Source organism: Notamacropus eugenii, chromosome 6, assembly GCF_028372415.1.
Source record: "Notamacropus eugenii isolate mMacEug1 chromosome 6, mMacEug1.pri_v2, whole genome shotgun sequence".
Classification (NCBI taxonomy): domain Eukaryota; kingdom Metazoa; phylum Chordata; class Mammalia; order Diprotodontia; family Macropodidae; genus Notamacropus; species Notamacropus eugenii.
In genome coordinates this window covers 121,512,916-121,535,293 of record NC_092877.1, presented here as the reverse complement: position 1 = coordinate 121,535,293, position 22,378 = coordinate 121,512,916, and the positions used below count along the sequence as shown (strand labels likewise).

Sequence of the window (22,378 nt, the reverse complement as noted above, 5' to 3'; positions counted from 1 at the left end):
TGTCAGACTCAGGTCTTAAAGGTCACAAGATTTGAAGTAATAGAGAAAAAGTTTCCAACAAGAGCTCCCAGAATGAGATTTGAAATTAGCCTTCACTTGACTCCAATAAGAACTACAGAAGGATGTCTTAAACATTCATAAGAAATTTTTCTCTAGTGGGCAGAGCCATGATAGTGTAGTAGAAAGAAGAACTTACTTTAACTTTTCCCCCACAGCCAATAAAATACTTGTAAAAAGTGACTCTCAACAAATTCTAGAACAGCAAAAGCCCCAGAACGACAGAGTGAAAGAGATTTCCAGACAAAGGTAATCTCGAAGGCCAACAGGAAAGGTCTATCCCATGGTACGGTGAGTGGAATGGAGTCCATCCCTGAGCATGAGACACCAGGAGGAATGGGACCAGAAGAAGCCTCTGGGGCAGAATTCCCAGCAGGGAGGGTCTCATATCCCTCAACTCACAAGTGCAAAATAAAGTTTCAAAGGTCAGTAAGAGGACATTCACAACTGGGCGAGAGGGGAGCAGGGTCCCCACCCAGCACTGGCCCCAGGCAGTGGCATCTATTTGTGAAACACTCCACCTAAAGCCCCTGGGGGAATTCTGCAGCTGGCCTGAATCTCAGCCCTGAGCACAGTCCTGGGGTGAGGAGGAGCACTAGGATCCTCCTCTTGACAAAGGATTCAGAAGTCAAGTAACTGGCTGGGGGAATGCCCAAAAAAGGGGAAAAAAATAAGACCATAGAAGGTTACTTTCTCAGTGAACAGGTATTTCCCTCCATCCTTTCAGATGAGGAAGAACAATGCATACTGTCAGAGGAAGTCCAAGTTTCTGTCTTCAGTACCTCCACAACGAATATGCAATGTGCTCAGGCCATGGAAAAGCTGGAAAAGTGAGTCAACAGCTTCCTAAAGAAAATAACACCTTTAAAAAAAGGCTAACTCAATTGGGAAAAGAGGTCCAAAAAGCCAATGAGGAGAATGAAGCTTTAAAAAGCACAATTAGGCAAATGGAAAAGAATATTCAAAAGCTCACTGAACAAAATAGTTCTTTAAAAGAGAGAGTGGAATTCAGGGAAGCTAGTGACTATGAGATAAACCAAAAAGGTAGAAAACAAAACCAAAAGATTGAAAAAATAGAAGATAATGTGAAACATCTCATTGGAAAAACAACTGACCTGGAAAATAGATCCAGGAGAGACAATTTAAAAATTATGGGACTACTTGAAAGCCATGATCAAGAAAAGAGCCTAGACATCATCTTTCATGAAATTATCAAGGAAAACTGCCCTGATATTCTAGAACTAGAGGGCAAAATAAATATTGAAAGAATCCACAAATCACCTCCTGAAAGAGACCCAAAAAGAGAAATTCCTAGGAATATTGTAGCCATATTCCAGAGTTCCCAGGTCAGGTAGAAAATATTGCAAGCAGTCAGAAAGAAACAATTCTAGTATGATGGAAATACAATCAGGATTACACAGGATCTGGCAGCTTCTGCATTAAGGGATCAAAGGGCTTAGAATAGAATATTCCAGGAGTCAAAGGAACTGGGATTAAAAGCAAGACTCACCCATCCAGCAAAAGTGAGTGTAATACTGCAAGGGGTAAAATCGTCATTCAATGAAATAGAGGACTTTCAAGCATTCTTGATGAAAAGACCAGAGCTGAATAGAAAATTTGACTTTCAAACACAATAATCAAGAGAAGTATGAAAAAGTAAACAGGAAAGAGAAATCATAAAAGACTTATGATTTCATACCACCATCATCAGTGCCTATGCTCACACCATGACCAACCCTGATGAAGTCAAAGAAAAATTTTTGAAAACCTAGAAACCCTTACTGTCAATATGCCAAAATAGGACAAGCTTATAATTGTGAGCAACTTTAATGTTAGAGTAGGCTAAGACTACCAAACTTGGCAGGGAGTCCTAGAGAGGAATGGAGTTGGAAAAAGCAACAGCAATGGTCATTTATTGCTGAAGACTTGTGCATCGCATGACCTTCTCATCACCAACACTGTCTTCCATTTACCTAAAAGCAATAAAACTTCATGGGTGCACAACTACAAGAGAAATGCCAGGAGAAGAACAGAGATCTGTGCACAAAGTTTGTAGATCTGACCAAGGCCTTTGACACTGTTAGTCGTGAGGGCTTCTGGAAAATTATGTAAAAATGTGGTTGCCTGGAGTAGTTCACCATTACTGTACATCAATTTCATGATGACATGTTTGCGTGGGTTCTGGATAATGGACAATGCTCTCGTGCCTTCCCAGTCACCAGTGGAGTGAAACAGGGCTGTGTGTTTACTCCCATGCTTTCTAGCATGATGTTTTCAGTCATGTTGACAAATGCTTTCAATGAAGATGAACACAGTGTCTAAAGAAATAAAATTAAGGGGTGAGAGAGGGATATATTGGGAGGATAAAGGGAGAAATGGAATGGGGCAAATTATCTCTCACAAAAAAGCCAAGAACAAGCTTTTTGAATAGAGGGGAAAAGGAGAGGTGAGAGAAAAAAGTGAAGCTTACTCTCATCACATTTGACTCAAGGAGGGAATAATATGCAGACTCAATTTGGTATGAAAATCAATCTTACACTACAAGAAAGTAGGGGAGAAGGGGAGAAGTGAGGTTTGGGGGAGTTGATGGAAGGGAGGACAAATGAGAAGAGAGGGGTAATTAGAAGTAAGGACATTTGAGGAGGGATAAGGTCAAAAGACAGAATAGAGTAATAGGATAGGATGGAGGGAAATATAGGTAATCTTTCACAACATGACTATTATGGAAGTCTTTAACAAAACTATAGACATATATATATGGCCTATACTGATTTGCTTGCCTTCTCAGGGGGATGGGTGGGGAGGGAGGAAGGAAGAGTATTTAGAAATCAAAGTTCTAGGAGTGAATGTTGAGAATTGTTTTTGCATGTAACTGGGAAATAAGGTGTACAGGTAATGGGGTATAGAAATTTATCTTGCTCTACAAGAAAAGAGAGAAAAATGAGGATAAGGGACGGGAGGGGGGTGATAGAAGGGAGGGAAGGTTGGGAGAAGGGGAAATCAGAATGCACAGTGTTTTGGGGTGGTGGGAAGGGAGAGATGGCGAGAAAATTTGGACCTCAAAATCTTATGGAAATGAATGTTGAAAACTAAAAATAAATATATAAATAAACTGGGGGAAAAATGTTTCAATGAGTACTTTGCTTTTGCTTTTTCCAAGTAAAGTCAATAAGCATTTATTAAGTGTCTCTTATATGCCAGGCACTATCATAAAGTCCAGGGATACAAAGAAAGGCAAATACAATATTGGTCCTCAAGAACCTCACAAGATAAACAAACAGTTGGATGTATGTAGGACAGATAGAATATAATCTCAGGCGGGGACACCGGCATTAAGAAGGACGAGAAAGACTTCTTTTGATCAACATGAGTTCGTAGTAACTCAGAGGTCTTCCCAGGAACTCAAAATCCTCCAGTAAGCTTCAACAGAAGTTCTTAATCTCATTATGATAATGATTTTTTCAGTGGTCAATTTCCTTTATTCTCCTATATATTTTGTTTTATGCATTTAAAAACATCCTTCTGAGAAAGGATCCACGTAAATATTTTGCTAGCCTGCCAAAGGTGTTCATGACACATACAAGGTTAAGAATCCCTGGCCTAGAGGTTTGAGCCATCCATGACAGAGCTAACTCCTTTTTTTCTTTTTCCCTTAGGAAAGCCCACTACATTATGTGAAACTATGGGAAAAGCTGACATGTGGCTGATTCGGACTTACTGGGATTTTGAATTTCCTCGTCCATACTTGCCAAATTTTGAGTTTGTTGGAGGACTCCACTGTAAGCCTGCCAACCCTCTTCCTGAGGTAAACCTATCTTGCAGTTTTCCAGTTTTAATCTCCTGCAAAAGATGTCCTGTTTTCTTTGCCCAATCGGAAGGAAGGGAGAGAGATAACAAACATTTATTAAGTCCTTACTATGTGCCAGAAATTGTGTGAAATGATTTACAAATAAAATCTCCTTTTATCCTCACAATTCTGGAAGGTAGGTGACAGTATTATTCCTCTTTTGCAGTTCAAGAAACTAACGTAGAGAGAGGTAAAATGACTTGCCCAGGGTCACTAAACTAACAAGTCTTTGAGGTCAAGTTTGAACTCTGGACTTCCTGACTCTAGGCCCAGCACTCTATGTACCATCAGATGCCTCAAGAGCATACAGAGCTGGGACTAAGGAGACCCCTGGTCTAGCTCTTCATTTGATTTCTGATTTTCTTTTTATTGTGTATGTGTTACAGTTATGGAGACACTGAAAATGAAAATTTATTTCCTCCCTTCTCCTAAATAAAGAAGGGAAGGTTTTGGATTCTAGATGTGGCTAATGTGGACAGACATGAATTTTTGATTGCTTTTTTTAATAACAAAGGAGGTTTTAAAGGATTTTGGTTCAGGGAGGAAGTGAAAATTATGTTAGAACTATGATGTTTTCAAAAAAGCAATAAAATAAGTGTAACAGGATTTGAGTTAATAAATCAATCAAACCATCTTTCCCCATTTAAACTGTGATGAGATGTCATGTTCTCATACATGTAAATTATCCTCAGTTAAATTAAATAAGATGCTATGCTCTGACACATTTATCAGGTATTCTTTAAGTATGAATAAGACCTAACTACCTCTGTTGGTAAAATAATAATAACAAGAACAGCAATCAATCCAGGCATTGATATAGCACTGACTATGTGCCAGGATCTATGCTAAGTGCTTTACAAATATTATCTCATTTGATTTTCACAATACCCCTGGAAGACAGGTGCTATCACTATGCCCATTTTATAGGTGAGGAAACTGAGGCAGAAAGGGTTTAAGTGACTGGTCCAAAGTTACAAAGGTAGTAAGTGTCTGAGGGTGGATTTGAACTTGTCTCCCTGGCTACTGGCCCAGTGTTCTATTCACTGCAGCACCTGATTTGATTGTGTGAGAGGCTGATCATACTATGTGGGTCTTCTGTAAAATAGAAAACCAGTTCAGAGGCCAAGATGTGGGTGGTAGTAGAGAGGAGGAAGAGCCACATCTGAGGCGTAATCTCTTGAAGAGATAGAGAATACCTTGCCATACAGAGATCTCCTCCTGACCATTTTTGGCTAGAGAAGTGCTGTGGGAGCCTCAGAGGGTCCCAAGGATTTTGGATTTCCATTCAGTGACCTGGCACAGTCCCCAGAACAAGCGATGTCAGCATCTACATTAGGAGTCAAGGACAAACTTTACAGAGATTCAAGGTTCTTTGAAAAACTCAGAAGAAAAACAAAGAAAACATTTCTAAGGGAAACATCAAAAGGGCTCCTGAAAGCCAAAGGATTTGCAGGAACTGTAGCCACATGTGCTCTTTAAGTTTTAGACCGCTTTCTCTTGCACTTTATTTATAGTTGCTAGATTATAAAGCACATGAAAGAGAGAAAGGAAGACTGGAACAGAAGATTGAGGCCAGATTGTGAAAGACTTTGAATATCAAAATACAAAATTTTCATTTTATTTTAGAGAAACTAGGAAGTCAGTTTTTAAGCAGAGGAATGACATTGTTTTGTTGAAAATTGATTAATAACAAAGGAGAGAGAGTAGAAAAGGGAGCACCAGTTGCAGTAAAGGTAGGAGGTGATAAGGACCTGAACTAGACTGGTGGAGAAGAGAGAAGGGGAAAGATGGAAAACATGTTGTGAAAGCAGAATTGATGAGACCCAGAAACTAATTGAATATTGGTGGGTGAGAGACAGTGAGAAATCAAGGAAAAGGGGAAATCATTCAAAGCAGCACGTGTATGAAACAACTTAGATTTTTTTAAAGACGTGCAAGAGGTGGGGAGGAGGAAAGCAGGTAAGAGGATAATAGGATAAGTATGTAAGGACAGCATAGCCATATAAGAACAATATCAGAAGGGCTGAATCTCAGAATGAGGTAAATGACCAGAATTCTAAGAGTTAACAAAAAAGAGATAGGACTCCTTACTGCTTGAAGGGGAAAGGACAATGAGGGCTGACCAAAGAGAGAAGAAAATTGCTTAGTTTTGATTTTGCCCCTCTTTTCTCATCCAAGAAGAATGATCTGTAAACTTTTTAAAAGCACAAAACAAATAAAATAGAAGGTTGGTTCTGCAGGATAAGACAAGATGAGGTAAATGATTTACCCAGGGTAACAAGATTAGGAAATATCAAAGGCAGATCTTAAGCTGAAGTCTTAACTCTTTAAATGGTTTTTCATGTTATATTTTTTACAAAACCATGCTGAAGTGAACGTCAGCATAGCTACTTTTGAACTCTGCCTGTGAGAAATCTGCATATTCGCAGAGACCATGATCCTGACAATACTGCAGCTCCTTTGACTCTGCTACTCACCCCAGGAACCTATAAAACTGGCCTTTTGTCTTTGCCCGAGGTAGGACTATATGTTCTATATAGAATGGGTATGCATAGAATATACTCAAAGGTAAATTATCTTAAAAGTAATGCAAACCAGGGAGAGCAAACAGAAAGTTAATATCCTAATCCCCAGTGATGTTTAACTCCTGGCCACTCTGTATATACAAGGATTGTACACAGTGAAACTGTAAAACAAGATTAATTTTATGGCCACAATTGAACTTCATGTTCCCTCCTCAACAGGAGTTTTTAAATTTTTCAATATATTTTTAAATGAACAAAAATCTGTCTTCTCTCCCACTTCCACTCCCTCACTATAAAAAAGAAAAGAAAAATAAATCCCTTGTCACAAATAAGTACAGTCGAGAAAAACAAATCCCTCACTTTGGCAATGTTAAAAAACTAGGTTCTTCAATTTATACCCAGAGTCCACCGCATCTATGGCAGGAGGTTGGTAGTATGTCTAATCATTTGTCCTCTGGAATCCTGATTGGTCATTGCTTTGATCAGAATGCCTTCTCTATATAAGGTTGTTGTCGTAGCATAAATTGCTTTCCTGACTCACTTTTTTCACCGTCAGTTCTTAGAGATCTTCCCAGTTTTTCTGAAATAATACTCTTCATCAGGTCTATTATATCAGTAATATTCCATTATGCATATATATATATATATGTGTGTACACATACATATTTACACATACACATACCATAATTTGTTCTGTCATTCCCCAGTTGATGGGTACCCCCTTTGAATTGCAGTTTCTTGAACAAAAGTGCTGTATAGCACTTATATTAACCTTTTTTGGTGTTGTGAATCCTCTTGACAGCCTGGTGAAACCAATGGATCCCCTCTCAGAATAATGTTTTTAAATAATAAAATATATAAATATGTAAAATAAAATACATAGAACAGTAAAGAAACCATTTTTATTGAAATATAGTTATTAGTTAAGGATTGTGGCATTTACCAGTAATCTCTGCTACAGGGAAAACTGAAGTCTAGCAGGTCACCTGAGTTCAAGAATTCTTGGTGTCCATAGTAAGTCTTATACGAATATATAGGGGAGTCACCAGGCTGCCTAATGGCAAATTGGTCCAAGTTAGAAAGAAAAAATGTCAATGTTCCTGTGCCCATCAGCAGTGTGACTGGCCTATTAACAACCATTTTACTTTTAGCCTGAGCAAAAGAGTTATCAAAATATATTTTAAAATACAAGTTCATAGACACTAGACTAAACCCCCTGCTCTATAGCCCCACCTTGTTTTAATTCTACCATGATTGTTCTTTAAAGGTCACATTTTAGTAATGAGTCAGTCACTGTGTGGCTGTGCTGTGTGTACAAGTTTTACCTCTCCATGAAGTACTTCCTATTTCCTCTAACCAGAAATAATTTCTCCCTTTTTAGATTTCTGATAGCACTTTGTTTATAACCCTGCTTTATAATTATATATTTGATTTTGTATCTGACTTTTGGGATCTGTCTTGCCTCCCCAGTGAGATTTTAGATGCCTGAAGAGCAGGGGTCATTGACTTTGAATAGCAAGTATTTACATAACATTTCATAAATTCTACAATTTTATCCTCAAAACAAACCTGAGAAGGAGATGTTATTATGATCCCCATTTTGCAGATTAGGAGACTAAAGCATAGCAGAGGCTAAGTGACTTTCCCAGGGCCACAAAGCTAAGAAGTGTCTTAAGTTGATTCTGAATTCAGGATTTCCAGACTCCAGGTCCACTGCTCTATCAACTTCCTTCTTAGAGAAAAGAGAATGGATAACCACTTGCCTTATGTGATAGGATTCCTATTCAGGTCCATACTGAACTCTGAAGTCCCTTCCAACTCTGACTTTCCATGCTTTACAGCTCTAGAGCCTCACACAGGGCTTCTCATTGTAGTTCGTCAATCCTTCACAAGAGCTGTCTATGCTCCCTTTGGCAAACAGCTTCTCTACACTTCAGTAGGCAATCTTTGATTGAATTGCTGTGACCATCAATAATTGTCAAGAATCAAAGGCAGCCAACCCTGATAATGAACTTCTGCAAACACAGCTAGATTGGTATGTGAATGACCTCATGAAGCCCTTATCTGAAGCCCTTTCAGCAAGCTAGCATAGTCTGAATATGCAGAACATACCCATAAGGCATCAGAAGAAGACTTCAGAGGTAAATACACATTATGCTTAATACAGACTTGTTACTTCATAAATGTTCATTACTTTGATAGAACTAAAGTGAATGATTTTTTGTATGCTGTTACTCTCCATCTGATTCATGATAAATCTTTACTTTACAGGAAATGGAAAAATTTGTCCAGAGCTCTGGGGAACATGGGATTGTGGTATTTTCTCTTGGGTCAATGCTCAAAAACCTACCAGAGGAAAAGGGCAACCTGATTGCTGCAGCTCTTGCCCAGATTCCACAGAAGGTGAGAGAAAGGAGACAAACTTCTTCTGCTACCTTGGTCTATTTGAAATTTAGAAAGAGTGCCTGCTTAGCAAGATTATCTATTTAAAAATTTGGGGAAGCAATTGGGGTTAGGTGACTTGCACAGGGTCACACAGCTAACAAGTGTCTGAGACCAAATTTGAACCCAGGTAAGTGAGTCTTCCTGATTCCAAGCCCAGTGTTGTGTCCACTGTGCCACCTAGCTGCTACATGAATAAATAAAATAAATTATAGATAATCTCAGAAGGAGGGCACCGAGATTAGGGAGAACTGGAAACTCAGTGTCACATAACTACCAGATTGCTGTCCCCTGATGCCAAGGGTGAATGGAGAATCCAGAAATTGGGCATGGCTATTAGTGCACATAAAGGCACAGAGAGGTCCAAGCCTATGAAGATGGAAAAGAAATCTCAAGGGTTGGTGACTAGAATCTCACTGGAAAGAACAATGGGGGTTGCAGGGAATATAAGTGGAATGTGGAACAACAGAGCAGACATGAGGAGCAGAGAAAGAAGAGGGGAGTGAGGAGAAGAAGGAAGAACATTGAAGAGGAAAGAGAAGCAGATCAGAGGGTCCTGGAGGAGAACAAAAGGTAGTGAGGAGACCAAATGAATGGAGAGAGACTGGAGGAGGCCAGAAGATGATGGAGAGTTTGGACAGGGGAGGGAGGTAACCAGAGAAGAAGGAGAGAACCTGAGGGTTCAGGGAGAACAAAGGAAAGATCAGAGGTCACAGACTTAGACTTGGAAGGAACCTTAGAGACTGGCCTTATGTAGTCAGACCTTTCATCTTACAGATGAAGAAACAGATAATGAAAGAAATGACAGGGCTAGCCCAAGGTTACCAAGGAAATGAGTAACTGAGTGAGAATTTAAACCCAGGTCCTTTGATTCTAATCCCAATATACTAGGAGGGGATAGCAAGGAAGAAGAAATTAAGATCATGGATGAGGAGGATAGAGAAGTACAGGTGAATGGGGAGAGGTTTAAGTGGCAGGAAAGAGGGTGAAGGGAGATGGCAGGTAGAGTAAGAAGGGGACCAGGAGAGCAAAGAGGCTGATGAGGTACCTCCTTAGCTTAACTATCATTAGAGGTATGGTCAGAAAACTCCTTTAAGTCCCAATAAAAAATCTGTCATTTAAAATCATTCTGAGTACTCTCCTTAGCAAAACTGCAAAGAAACTGTGAAGCCTTGAAATTTCCTGTTAGAACTCATAATGACCCTAATTTGTATGCGAATCAACTTAGGGAAAGATGTGAGTGATGCTGGTGAGTATTTTTCTACTTTCCTGCTATTACTTGCTGCCAAATAACAAAATATTGTTTCACTGGATAAAGTACCTAATACACTAGTTTCCTTTGTCATTATCGTAATGGCTGAAGTGAATTTGTGGTTGTTGATTTTAGGTTTTTTTTTCCTCAATGAGTTTTGGGTATCTCTCCTTCACTAGCAGAAAACATTTAGCTTGTTAGAACTGAGTTTTACAATTAAAGCACTGTATGAAGTGAAATTGAAAAGTAAAGGATTATTTCCTCTAGTTTCTGTACCCTAACATATTAAAATTCATTATATGTAACTACTGTTTGTGAAAGCATACTGTAAAACTATATACAGAGGTAGGGTAACTAGAGAGCTACTTGGAGGGGCTCTTAATACTTGGATTCAGTATAACTTGGGTTGAAGCCTTTTCTCTGAGGTATTCTGTTTGACTCTAGAAAACTGAGAGCCACAGTGGTTAGAGCACTGGTCCTGGAGTCAGGCCCTCGGATATTTACTACCTATGTGACCCTATGCAACTCGCTTAGCCCAGGGAGTATTGCATATAACATCAGATTCTTTTTCAATGTGTTAATTGGTTTTGTTGATTTTTCCCCCCTTTTTCTTCTTCTTAAAAAATTATTTTTGATAAGAAATGACTTTGTGGAAGGCAAATGGAAAAGATTATGAGAGAAATGTAAGTAATGTAAAAAATTAATTTTTTTTTAATTTCTGCAATCTCAAGGTGTTAGAATCAATCATCATCACTTCTATCACTGTTTTAACTTCCAAGTCTTTCTAAGACAACAACAGAAAGAAAAATCATTTGGTGCTGAATATTATCCTGCTCTGATCAAGATGGCCCATGTGTTCTTTTCAAAATTATTTTATTTATATCTTTTGATTTTAAGTCAGTTGACTCCCAAATATATTCCATCTCTTCCCCTTCTCGGTGATCTGTGCCTTGCAACAATGACTAAAAAAGAAAAAGTAGTTCAGTAAAACCATTCAATATGTCAACTGCGTATCACATTATATATCTGTCTCTGTATGTCTATTTATATTAAATTATTTATTTAGACCTTATTTATTTTAGACCTTAAAATAGAAACATGAATTTGAAAAAGGAAACTGGATGTTTCCTAAAGGAAAAACAACCTTATCAATAGAATAACCCTGTTGACTCAATATCTGTTCGGCCTAGAGGCCGAGAGCTACCCGAGTCTACTTACCTTTCGTTGAGGTCTTCGGAGGCCAACTGGATAAACGTATTGAGAGAAGAGACTTTCCAGAGTCAAACAAGGGTTAGGCTTTATTCAGGGTCTTAAGTTACATATGCATATGCAGGTGAGTTATTCCTTAGGTGAGAGGAATCCTCCTCCTCCCAAGGGACAAGGATCATACAGCAAGAGAATGGGAGTGGAAGAGGGAAGGGACCCTCTTCCCTCCAAGGGCCCCTCAGCACGAAGAGCCCCCAGAGGGGACTCCGCATCCAGAAGAAGGCCTTCAGGCTTTCCTGTCCCTACTTAAGTTCTCCCGCTGCATAGTTTGTACGTGAATACCGTGCGAGCTCTCAGCCCCTAGCTAATTAACAACAGGTGTGCTCAGACCACAGACCAATCTCAAGGGTGGGATGCTCTCCCCAGCAAGTTTCCCACTGAGAAGAGGTGGAAATGCACTAGATAGCCCGTATTTCATGCCTCAATTCCCAGCTGTTCACTGGGGGCCCTCGTGAGAACTCTGAGGTTTAGAGGTCCTCACTTTTACCTGCCCGAGACTGTCCACATGAAAACTGAGCTTACACCCCCAACAAATATCCTCATCTGTAAAACTAAGACCCACTCCAGCTCTAACATTCCAGGAATCTATGACTGTTTGGGGTAATGAACAAGGCAGGTGAGCATACATTCTATGAAAACCATCTCAAAGGAGCTATTCCAGTATTTTTGGTGTCATAGAACTTCCCCTGCTCAAAATCCTAGCTCCCTATTGTCTCTAAGGTAAAATACAGCCTCTCCATACTCAGACTCAGCCTTTAAAGCTGTCCACAATTTGGGTCCCACTTATTTTCCCAGCATTACTTAATACTGACCACTGGGGATTTCTTATCCTTTAGATTTCCATTGTAATAGAATTTAGCTGAATGGAGAATTGATAAATACACTACTTTCTCCAGTGTCAAATACCTTCTACCTGGCCTTTCCTTCTCAGTTCCCTGTTTTCAAGCTCAGTCCCTGAAAGCAATATGGTAGGCAGAAATAGCAGGAAGGAGGCAGTGTGGTGGGAAAGAGCCCTGGATTCAAACTCAGATTACCTGGACTTAAATCGAGTCTTTGCCACTTAGTAAGGGAGTGATCTGAGAAACTGGGGCTTCATTTTCCTCCTCTATCAAATGAGAGGGTTAGACCAGATGATCTCTAAGATTCTTTCCAGATCTAAAATTCAGCAATCTTACAACATTGCTATACTTTCATTTTGTCGGATGTCAGAGGATAGGACTAAGATGCAAAAAGGCACATGGATGCTTAAAATGAAAAACACTGTTTGTTTCACTTGCAATTAGTGCTATCCAAAACTGGAGTGCTTTTGGAGGATGGTAGGTTGAAGAACCAGAGTTCTTCAAGCAAAGATGGGCTGACCATTGTCAGTCAGGTAAATTGGAGAGAAGACAGACTAAAATGAATTAAATGTCCACCACGGTCCCTTCTAAATCTGAGATTCTAGAACTTTGTGATTCCTTTTGACATTGTAAAAAGAATCCTGAAATTGCAGTCAAAATGTAATTCTGAATAAAGTTATCTTATCTTTCTACAAAGAATGAATTTCACTCCAGTATTTCCCACTGCAGTAGATAGCGCAAGTATTAGCCTCATTTCACAGAAGAATAAAATGATTCAGACATGCCCAGTCACACAGTTAGAGTCTGAGCTAGTATTTGACTAGCTCAAGTTCAATATTCTTTCCATTGCACCACATGGTATGGCTCTATTTTTCTTGTTTTCAGGTTATCTCTCTTCAATTCATAATCCCCTACCCTAATAATCTTCCTGAAGCACATTTCTGATCATGCTACTCTGCTGCTCAAAATTCTTCACTGGCTCCTTATTGCCTCTAAGATAAAATACCAACTCTTCAGGCTGGCATTTAAAGCTATCCATGATTTAGTTCCAATCTGCTTTTCTACCTTCCCACATGCTAAATTCCAAACTGAATTTCTAGCTTTTCCCTGAACCTGGAATTCTGTCTTGCTGCTTCACAACTTTAGCCATCTCCTGTGCCTTTTCATTATTTCCTTTCAGAATCCTTATTTTCTTTCAAGGCTCAGTTCAGGAACTACCTCTTCTATGAAGCCTTCCCTGATCTCCCCTAGTAGTAACCTGTTCATTTATCTTCTCACTTTAATTCCTTGTTTGTTTTTTTACTCATTTGGATATGTATTGCATCCACCAGAAGGTTGTTGTAGGCTCCTTGGGGCCAGAGACTGCCTTTTATTTGCATTCAACAGCACCTAACTGGTGTTTTGCATGTATATAACATGCTTGCTGAATTGGATATGGTTAAGAAAATATTTTCCGAAGAAGGTGAATATAAGTTTTTCTCAACCAACATTAAAGCAAATCCATTTCCTAGGCAATGCTGAATTTTAATGTTGAGAGCCAGGATGACCCGCAGAATACATTTTTTTGTAAGTTTAATATTTGTCCTGTCTATTCTAATCCAATTCTGTCAATTGACTCAGGGAAGGTGCCTTAAATTCTATGTTCATCCCCTGCCCTCTCTGGGTTACTACAATTTTCTCATCTATTAAATGGGAATGGAAATGACAACAATGACCTTCTTAATAGAATATTTATGGAAGTTCTTTACAAAGGATAGATACAGAGTAGCATTGGTAGCTAATGCTTTAAATGTACTCACCACCTACATTTTGAGGCCTAATTTTCCTCAGTTATGAAACAAGAAGGTTGGACTAGATTCTCATTGAAGGTCTTTCTGATTTTAGTTTTATGATTCTAGACACATTGCACTTTTTTTTCTTTCATTTTGAAAGGTTCTATGGAGATACCAAGGAAAGAAGCCAGACACATTAGGTCCAAATACCAGAACCTATGACTGGATTCCTCAGAATGATCTTCTTGGTGAGACTATGGAGTAGAAACAGTGAAATTAATTAAATCTTCTCTTCTTGGTTCTCTTCCATTGTTGGGTGAGGGAGATGTCCATCTGCTCTATGAACCTCATTGTCAGTGCTGGATCGCTTTTCCAAATGAAGTATTGATGAAAATTCTCCTGGGTCTCTGGACTAATGACTTATCACTATGAGCCTTAAGCAACTCTATAACTAAGCAATAAAAAGATTTTAGTTTTAGTGTTTTAGTGGAAGAAATTCTTACACCTAAGAAATCATAGGTCTGATATTGTATGAAGGTTAATTCAAGGACAGTGCATTGACATAAGGTATTTAAAAAAAACTGAATGAATTAAGTTATATATTCATTCTTTATCAAAGTTATCAGTGACACCCTAAAAGTCTAAGGCACTCTAAAAAGAAGTGAAATAATTGATCAGGTTGACAGAAGATTGCAAATTAAATACAAAGAGTTATGAAATTCAGCTAGCCTTTCCCAGGTGTTTCCTCTCTCTTACAGCCTAAGGGGGGAAAGGGTCCCCAAAAGATTCCAATCTTTCTGAAAGTAGATAACTTAAATGAAGATAATGACTGTAATTTACTGAATTATTAAACCATCAACAGGTCTGCTGCTAGTCTCAGCCTCTACTATACTAAAGGCAGCATGATACAGTGGCAATATGTTGCATTTGGGGTTAAGGGATCTAGATTCAAATCTGGAGTTCCTATGAACTAGCTTTAGCCTTCATAAGTTATTTAAGTTCTTCATGTGTAAAATAAGAGGCTCTTGGACTACGTGAGTTCTGAGACCCCTTGTAGTTCTAAGTCTGTGATCTTATGGACAGATCAAAATGGTAGAACATTTGGATAAAGAGTTAAAGGATCTTTAACTTAGTTTTTTTCTTAAATATGGGATAACTGGTAATTAAATATCACTGGTTTCCCTTGTATTCTTCAGATAGTTTATGCTTTAAAAAACATTATTCTGATAACCAGGCCATAGGTTTAACGAGACTGCCAAAGGTATCCATAACACACACCAAAAAAGATTATGAACCTCTGTAATGAGACGTTCAAATCCTTCTAGAAAAATTACTCTAAGAATTAAGTCTATAGATTCTTTCAACCTTTTCAGGAATCTCAAGTTGTGGGAACATGTGGGAATAAATTATGACAGGTTCACAACAAAAAGAGAGTAAACAGATCTGGTAAAGTTTCAACCTTCCTATTTACTTATGTTAGAATAACAACTAAGAATTTAGTTGATTAATGTGAGTGAAAGTTCAAAGCGACCTGCTTTGTGTGTTCTTGTTGTGTTCAGAGAAATAGAGGTGAGTGGGTTGCCACAGAAATAGTCTATCAGGAAAATCCATGACAAGGAAGGGCAATTTTTCAGAGGCTCTCCTAAAAAAGAGGACTTTCTTCTCTGGTTCTCTCTGTGCACATTCTTTAAACATTCATTAAGAGATGCAATGTAAGATTTTTGGGGTCCACCTTCAGTTCCTTTGCTTAATAATCATAACTGTAGCCAGAGATCAACATGTAGACATTACCTCATGTTCTTCCCTAACACATTCAAAGTTTCAAGTGATTCCACTTTTATACCAGGTTGTTACATTAATGTCACTGCCTCAATGACTTATGATCTCCATTCTTTCTTCTGTTTTTTTAAATCCATCATAACTTAATTAAACTGATCCCTTTTCCTTCTGTTTCTATCCTAGGTCATCCCAAAACCAAGGCTTTTATCACTCATGGTGGAACCAATGGAATCTATGAAGCTATCTATCATGGAGTTCCCATGATAGGTGTGCCCATGTTTGGTGATCAGCCTGATAACATCGCTCACATGAAGGCTAAGGGAGCAGCTGTTGAAGTAGACTTTCATACAATGACAACTGCAGATATGCTTAATGCTTTGAAGACAGTCATCAACAACCCCTCGTGAGTATCATAATTCACTGCTTTCTTACCACTGATCACCTTACCTATCAGAACTGGGAACTGGTATAGTGAAACAAACATTTCAAATTGAAGAACCAGATTGAATTCTTGTAGAATGCCAGGCCTGGAATCAAGAGTTCAGATCTGGCCTCAGACCTTTACTATCTGTATAACCTTAGATGCGTAACTTCACCCCATTTGCCTCAGTTTCTTCCCCTGTAAAAAATGAGCTGGAGAAACAAATGGCAAACCACTCCAGTATCTTTGCCAAGAAAACATCAAATGGGGTCACAAAGAGTGGAATCTGACTGAAATGACTGAACCACTGTGTAACATTAGGAAAATTCATTTCACCTCTCTTAGGAGGTTGGATTAGATGATCTCTAAGATTTGGGGGGGACCCTAAATGTATGATCCTACAATCCTGTTAATTCAGTGTCACATTTTCAAAGCATTTATTTTCTTTTCTTATTTTTCTCTTCTTTGTCTCTGTTTTTCTTTTTCTTTTTTGAGAATGTCTCCCTATCTTGCTCAGGCTAGAAGTATATAGGCTGCTCAAGGACCAACCCCATTGCTAATTAGCATGAAACTTTTTAGCAATGTATTTCTACCCTTGTCCAGTTCTTCCCTTCTTAAACAGCTTAGTGGTCCCCTATTCCCAAGGTTTTACCAAGGATACTTACCAATCCATAAAAACCCTAGACTAAGCTGTCTTCTGGATGAAGCTTTGATGCATCACAAAGATGCTAAGCACCCAAGACATGCCACTCATCATCTTACTCCTTGGACATAATTGTCTTCTCACTTGCTTATTTAGTGATTGTTGTCTTCATATTTGCTAAATGCTGCCTGTTTTGCTGCCTAAAGTTGGGTAAAACAAGAAAGAAACAAAAGAGGGCACAGTTTACTCAAATACTTAATGCAGATTGTCTTTAACCCTTTTGTAGCTCAGAATTCCCAAAATCAAATGATCCACCACCCTAAGCCTCTCCAATAACAGGAGCTATAAGTGTGCTTTGCTTTGCTTGGTTTAAAAGAATTTATTTTGGGGTGGAGCCAAGATGACAGAGTAAGAGCAACTACTCACCTAAGCTCTTAGACAAACTCCTTCACATACCTCAAAAAAGAGAATCAGACCAAATTTTGGAAGTGCAAGATCCAGTGGGAGACAGACTGTGGCAGATTCATAGACCATGGCAGACTGGAAGGTCAACAGGAAGTATATTTTCCACAGAATTGGAGGAACATACAGCACACAACACAGTGTGGCCCCACCATGGCAGGGCTGAACAAGAAAGCCCCAGGGTGGTCTGAGGTAGCAGTGAAATGGTGGAGTGATAGCCCAGGGTAGGATTCTGGCAGAGCTGAATGAGTGAGAGCCACTGAGCCCCAGATATCAGCAGCAGATGCTCCTGAGACTATCAGCCTACAGATTAAACATCTGTAAGTCACCTACTTGAACTTCCAGGAGACAAAATGGTGGAATGATCAGTAAATGCTCTCTCCTCCTCTCCTTATAAACCTTGAAATAATCATAAAATATTTCCCCAGAAAAATTCTGAAACAGTGGGATTAGCAGAAGGGGCAAACAGTCCAATAGCACATGAGACTAGGAAAATCTCAAAGGAGTACTCCTTTTACTGGGGCAGAAAACTGGTGCTGTCCCAAATAGCACCACCTCAGCAAACCAGGAGGAGATCTGGAGCTCCAGTGGGGTGGAGCCTCACAACCACCAACACCAGGTCCCCTGATGTGCATCAGTGGTCCAGGGGAAATAAGAAGACACTAGGGCAGTCCAGGATCACCGAACCCTGAATTTTTCTTTCCTCTAGGTCAGCTCAGGAAATTGCCTGTGACCAGAACACCCCTCCCCCACACTTAACTAGCTAGCCCCAGGCTAATCTGGGAAAACACAAACAGAATTCACCTGGATTGCTTTCTGACACCAGCCAGCTCAGTACCAGGTTCTTTAGCTTCTAACTGAATGAACCAAAGACCACAATATACACAGCCTCACCATCATGAGTACCAAGAAAAGAAGGAAGGAAAAGATCATAGAATCTTTCTATAGGGAAAAATACCAAAACATGAATACCAAAGAGTTTGATATTGAGACTGTATTCCCATATGAAACTTCAGAAGGGGCTATGAACTGCTCGCATGCACAAAGAGCACTCTTGGAAGAGCTGAAGAAGGAAAGAGAAGAAAAACTGGCCAATGATTTTAAAAGTATGAAAAAAGAATTCACTGAAGAGAACAGCTCTTTAAAAAGGAAAACTGATCAAATGGAAAAGGAAGCACAAAACCTAACTGGGAAAATTGGACAAATGGAAAAGGAAGTACAAAAACTAACTGGAGAAAATAATTCCTTAAAAGGAATACTTTGGACAGATGGAAAAGGAGATGTAAAATTTAACTGAAGAAAATAGTTTGATAAAAATTAGAATTGGGCAAGTAAAAGCTAATGACTCTATGAGACATCAAGAATCAGTCAAACAAAGTGTAAAGAATGAAAAGATAGAAAAAAATGTAAAATGCCTAATTGAGAAAACAACTGACCTGGAAAATAGATCCAGGAGGAAAATTTAAGAATTATTCACCTACCTGAAAGCCATGATGAAAAAAGACCCTGGACAATACCTTCCAAAAAATCATCAAGGGAAATTGCCCGGAAGTGCTAGATCCAGAGGGCAAAATTGTCATCAAAAGAATCCACTGTTCACCTCCCAAAAGGGATCCCAAAGAAAAATACCAAGAAATATTGTTGCCAAATTCCAGAACTGTAAAGTGAGGGAGAAAATACCACAAGCAGCCAGAAAGAAACCATTCAAATATTGAGGAGCTACAGTCAGGATCACAAAGGACCTTGCAGCTTCTACACTAAAAGATCAAAGGAATTGGAATATGATATTCTGTAAGGAAAAGGAGCTGGGACTTCAACCAAGTATCAACTACCCATAAAAGTTCAGTGTAACATTTCAGGCAAGGAGATGGGCATTCAATGAAATAAGGGATTCACAGACCTTCCTGATAAAAAGACCAGAACTCAATAGAAAATTTGATCTTCAAACACAGGTTTCAAGAGAGGCATAAAAAGGTAAACAGGGGGAAAGCAAAACTTGTTACTCAATTTGAGCAAACTATTTGCTTCCCTATAAGGAAAGATGATATTTGAATGGTATATCTGTTATGAAATATAAAGGCGATACATATAGAGAGATGGAGCAGGTATAAAGTAAATGATGTGATAATAAAAATGTGATTTAAGCATGCAAAGGGATTTTATCAGGAAATGTGAAAACAAGGAAGCTGAAAATGGTAAATTACATCAAAGAAAGAAGTATAAATTTATATTACAGTAGAGGAAAAGAGGGGAGGGAGATGAGCATTGTTTGAAAGGTCCTCTCATCTGATTTGGTTCAAGGAAGGAACGACAAACTTCATTAAGTATCTAAATCTAACTAGCTCTATAGGCAGTAGGAGGGGAAGAGGGAAACAAAGGGGAGGGGAGGCTAAAAGGGAGGAAAGAAGTAGTAAGGGTAAAGGGCAGTAAAAGGTAGGGGGACTGAAAGAAGGAAGGGAAGACTGCAGCAAGTGATGGTCAAAAATTAAATCTCTTTTGTGAAGGGGAAGGGAGAAGGGAGAAATAAAAGCACAAACGATGGGAAAGAGAATGGAGGGAAAGACACAATAGTAATCATAACTGTGAATATGAATGGGATGAACTCTCCCTTAAAATGGAGACAGATAGCAGAATGGATTAAAAGCCATACTCCAACAATATGTTGTCTACAAGAAACACATTTGAAATGGGGGACACATGCAGGGTAAAGGTAAAAGGTTGGAGCAGAATATACTGTGCTTCAGCTGATGTAAGAAAAGAAAGGGTAGCAATCCTAATCTGAGACAAAGCAAAAGCAGAAATACATCTAATCCAAAGAGATAAGGAAGGAAACTACCATTCCACAAGGCACCATAGACATTGAAGCAATATCATTACTTGCCAGGCCTAGAGGCCTGTATTGGGCTACCCGAGTCTTTCTTACCTCACCTCCGAGGTCTTCGGCTGGCCACGCCGGATGCACATATGAGAGAAAGGACTTTCCAGAGTCGAACAAGGGTTGAGCTTTATTACAGGGTCTAGTTACAAGTGCAGGGGGGTCTTCCTTAGGAGGAAGAGGGGGAGATTTCCTAAGGAGGCTAAGCTTAAGGGATTGCAAGTAGAAGTACAAGCGGGGAGAGAGGGGGAGGGGAGAGAGGAAAGAAGAAAGCGGAGCCTACTGTCCTCTTGGCTCCTCACGTGCTAAGAGAGCTTTCCGGCTTCCTCAATCCTACTTAACCTTCAGCCACACAGTTTGCATCTCAATACCGTGCTGTTAGGTAACTAGGTGTGCTCCAATCCGGGACGACCTCGAGGGCAGGGAGACTCCACCCATCACGTATCTCCCGGGGAGAGGCGGAAATATCCGAGCTAGCCGAGCTAGCTCAGTCTGACCTTCTCGAACCCCCGCTGTTCATGGAGGGCCTCGTAAGACTCTAAGATTTAGAAGTCCCACTTTTACCCGCCCGAGACCGTCCACACGGAATTGAGCTTCCAATCCCAACAATTACTAAACATATTTGCTCCAAGTGATACAGCATTCAAATACTTAAAGAAGATAAGGGAGTTACAGGAAGAAATATACAGCAAAACTATACTTATGGAGACCTCAACCTCCCCCTCTCTGAACTTGATAAATCTAACCTTAAATTAAATAAGAAAGAAATTAAGGAGGTGAATAAAACTCTGGATAAGGTAGATATGATAGATCTCTGGAGAAAATTAAATGGGGAAAGAAAGGAATATATCATTTTCTCAGCAGTATGTGGCACATATACAAAAATTTACCGTGTACTAGGCCATAAAAACCTCATAATCCAGTGCAGAAAGGCAGAGACACTCAATGCATGCTTCTCAGATCATAATGCAATAAAAATTACATGTAATCAAAGGCTATGGAAAGATAGACCAAAAAACAATTGGAAACTAAATAATCTAATACTAAAGAAGGAATGGGTTAAACAACAAATCATAGAAACAATCAACCACTTCACCCAAGAAAATGACAATAATGAGGAAACCTACCAAATCTTAGGGGATTCTGCAAAAGCATTTCTTAGGGGAAGCTTTATATCTTTGAATGCCTACATGAATAAAATAGAGAAAGAGGAGATCAATGACTTAGGCATGCAACTGAAAAAGCTCGAAAAAGAACAAATTGAAAATGCCCAAGTAAATACCAAATTAAAAATGCTGAAAACCAAAGGAGAGGTTAATAAAATTGAAATTAAGAAAACTATTGAACTAATAAATAAAACTAAGAGTTGGTTTTATGAAAAAACCAATAAAATCGATAAACCTTTGGTCAATTTGATTTTAAAAAAAGAAAGAACAAAACCAAATTACCAATATCAAAAATGAAATGGGTGAACTCACCTCCAATGATGAGGAAATTATAACAGTAACTAGAAATTACTTTGCCCAAATTTATGCCCATAAATTTGACAATCTAAATGAGATGGATGATTATTTAAAAAAATATAAATTGCCCAGATTAACAGAAGAGGAAGTTGAATATTTAAATAACCCCGTCTCTGAAAAAGAAATGGAACAAGCCCTCAATGAATTCCCTAGGAAAAAATTTCCAGGGTGAGATGGATTTAAAAGTGATTAATTAATTCCAATACTGTATAGACTATTTGGAAAAATTGGGGGAAAAAGAGTCCTCCCAAATTCTTTTTCTAATACAAATATGGTTGTGATATCTAAACCAGGAAAAGCCAAAAGAAAGAAAGAAAATTGTAGACCAATTTGTGTAATGAATATAGATGCAACATTTTTAAATAAGATTTTAACTAAAAGAATACAGCAACTTATTATGAGAAAAATACATTACGATCAGGTAGGATTCACACCAGGAATACAGGGCTGGTTCAAGATTAGGAAAACTATTAGTATTATTGATCCTATCAACAACAAACCTAACGGAATTCATTATCTCAATAGATGCAGAAAATCTTTTTGACAAAATACAACATTCATTCCTATTAAAAACACTGGAGAGCACAGGAATAAATGGAACTTTCCATAAAATAATAAGCAGTATCTACCTAAAACCTTCAGCAAGCATTATATGCAATGGAGATAAGCTAGATG

The 22,378-nt window shown here is 38.8% G+C and overlaps 1 protein-coding gene across 4 annotated transcripts in view; it reads left to right on the top strand.

Annotated features, from left to right (window-relative positions):
* LOC140511743 (UDP-glucuronosyltransferase 2A2-like) overlaps window positions 1–22,378 on the top strand; it is a 144,748-nt gene that overhangs the window by 46,948 nt on the left and 75,422 nt on the right. For 3 of the 4 annotated variants that reach the window (XM_072620924.1, XM_072620927.1, XM_072620926.1), the window contains exons 2-5: window positions 3,714–3,862; window positions 8,701–8,832; window positions 14,161–14,248; window positions 15,963–16,182. The exons of the other annotated variant lie outside the window; for it this stretch is intronic. In XM_072620924.1, the coding sequence (XP_072477025.1) occupies window positions 3,714–3,862; window positions 8,701–8,832; window positions 14,161–14,248; window positions 15,963–16,182 (589 nt within the window). The remainder of the gene's footprint in view (window positions 1–3,713; window positions 3,863–8,700; window positions 8,833–14,160; window positions 14,249–15,962; window positions 16,183–22,378) is intronic. 4 annotated transcript variants of the gene reach the window in all.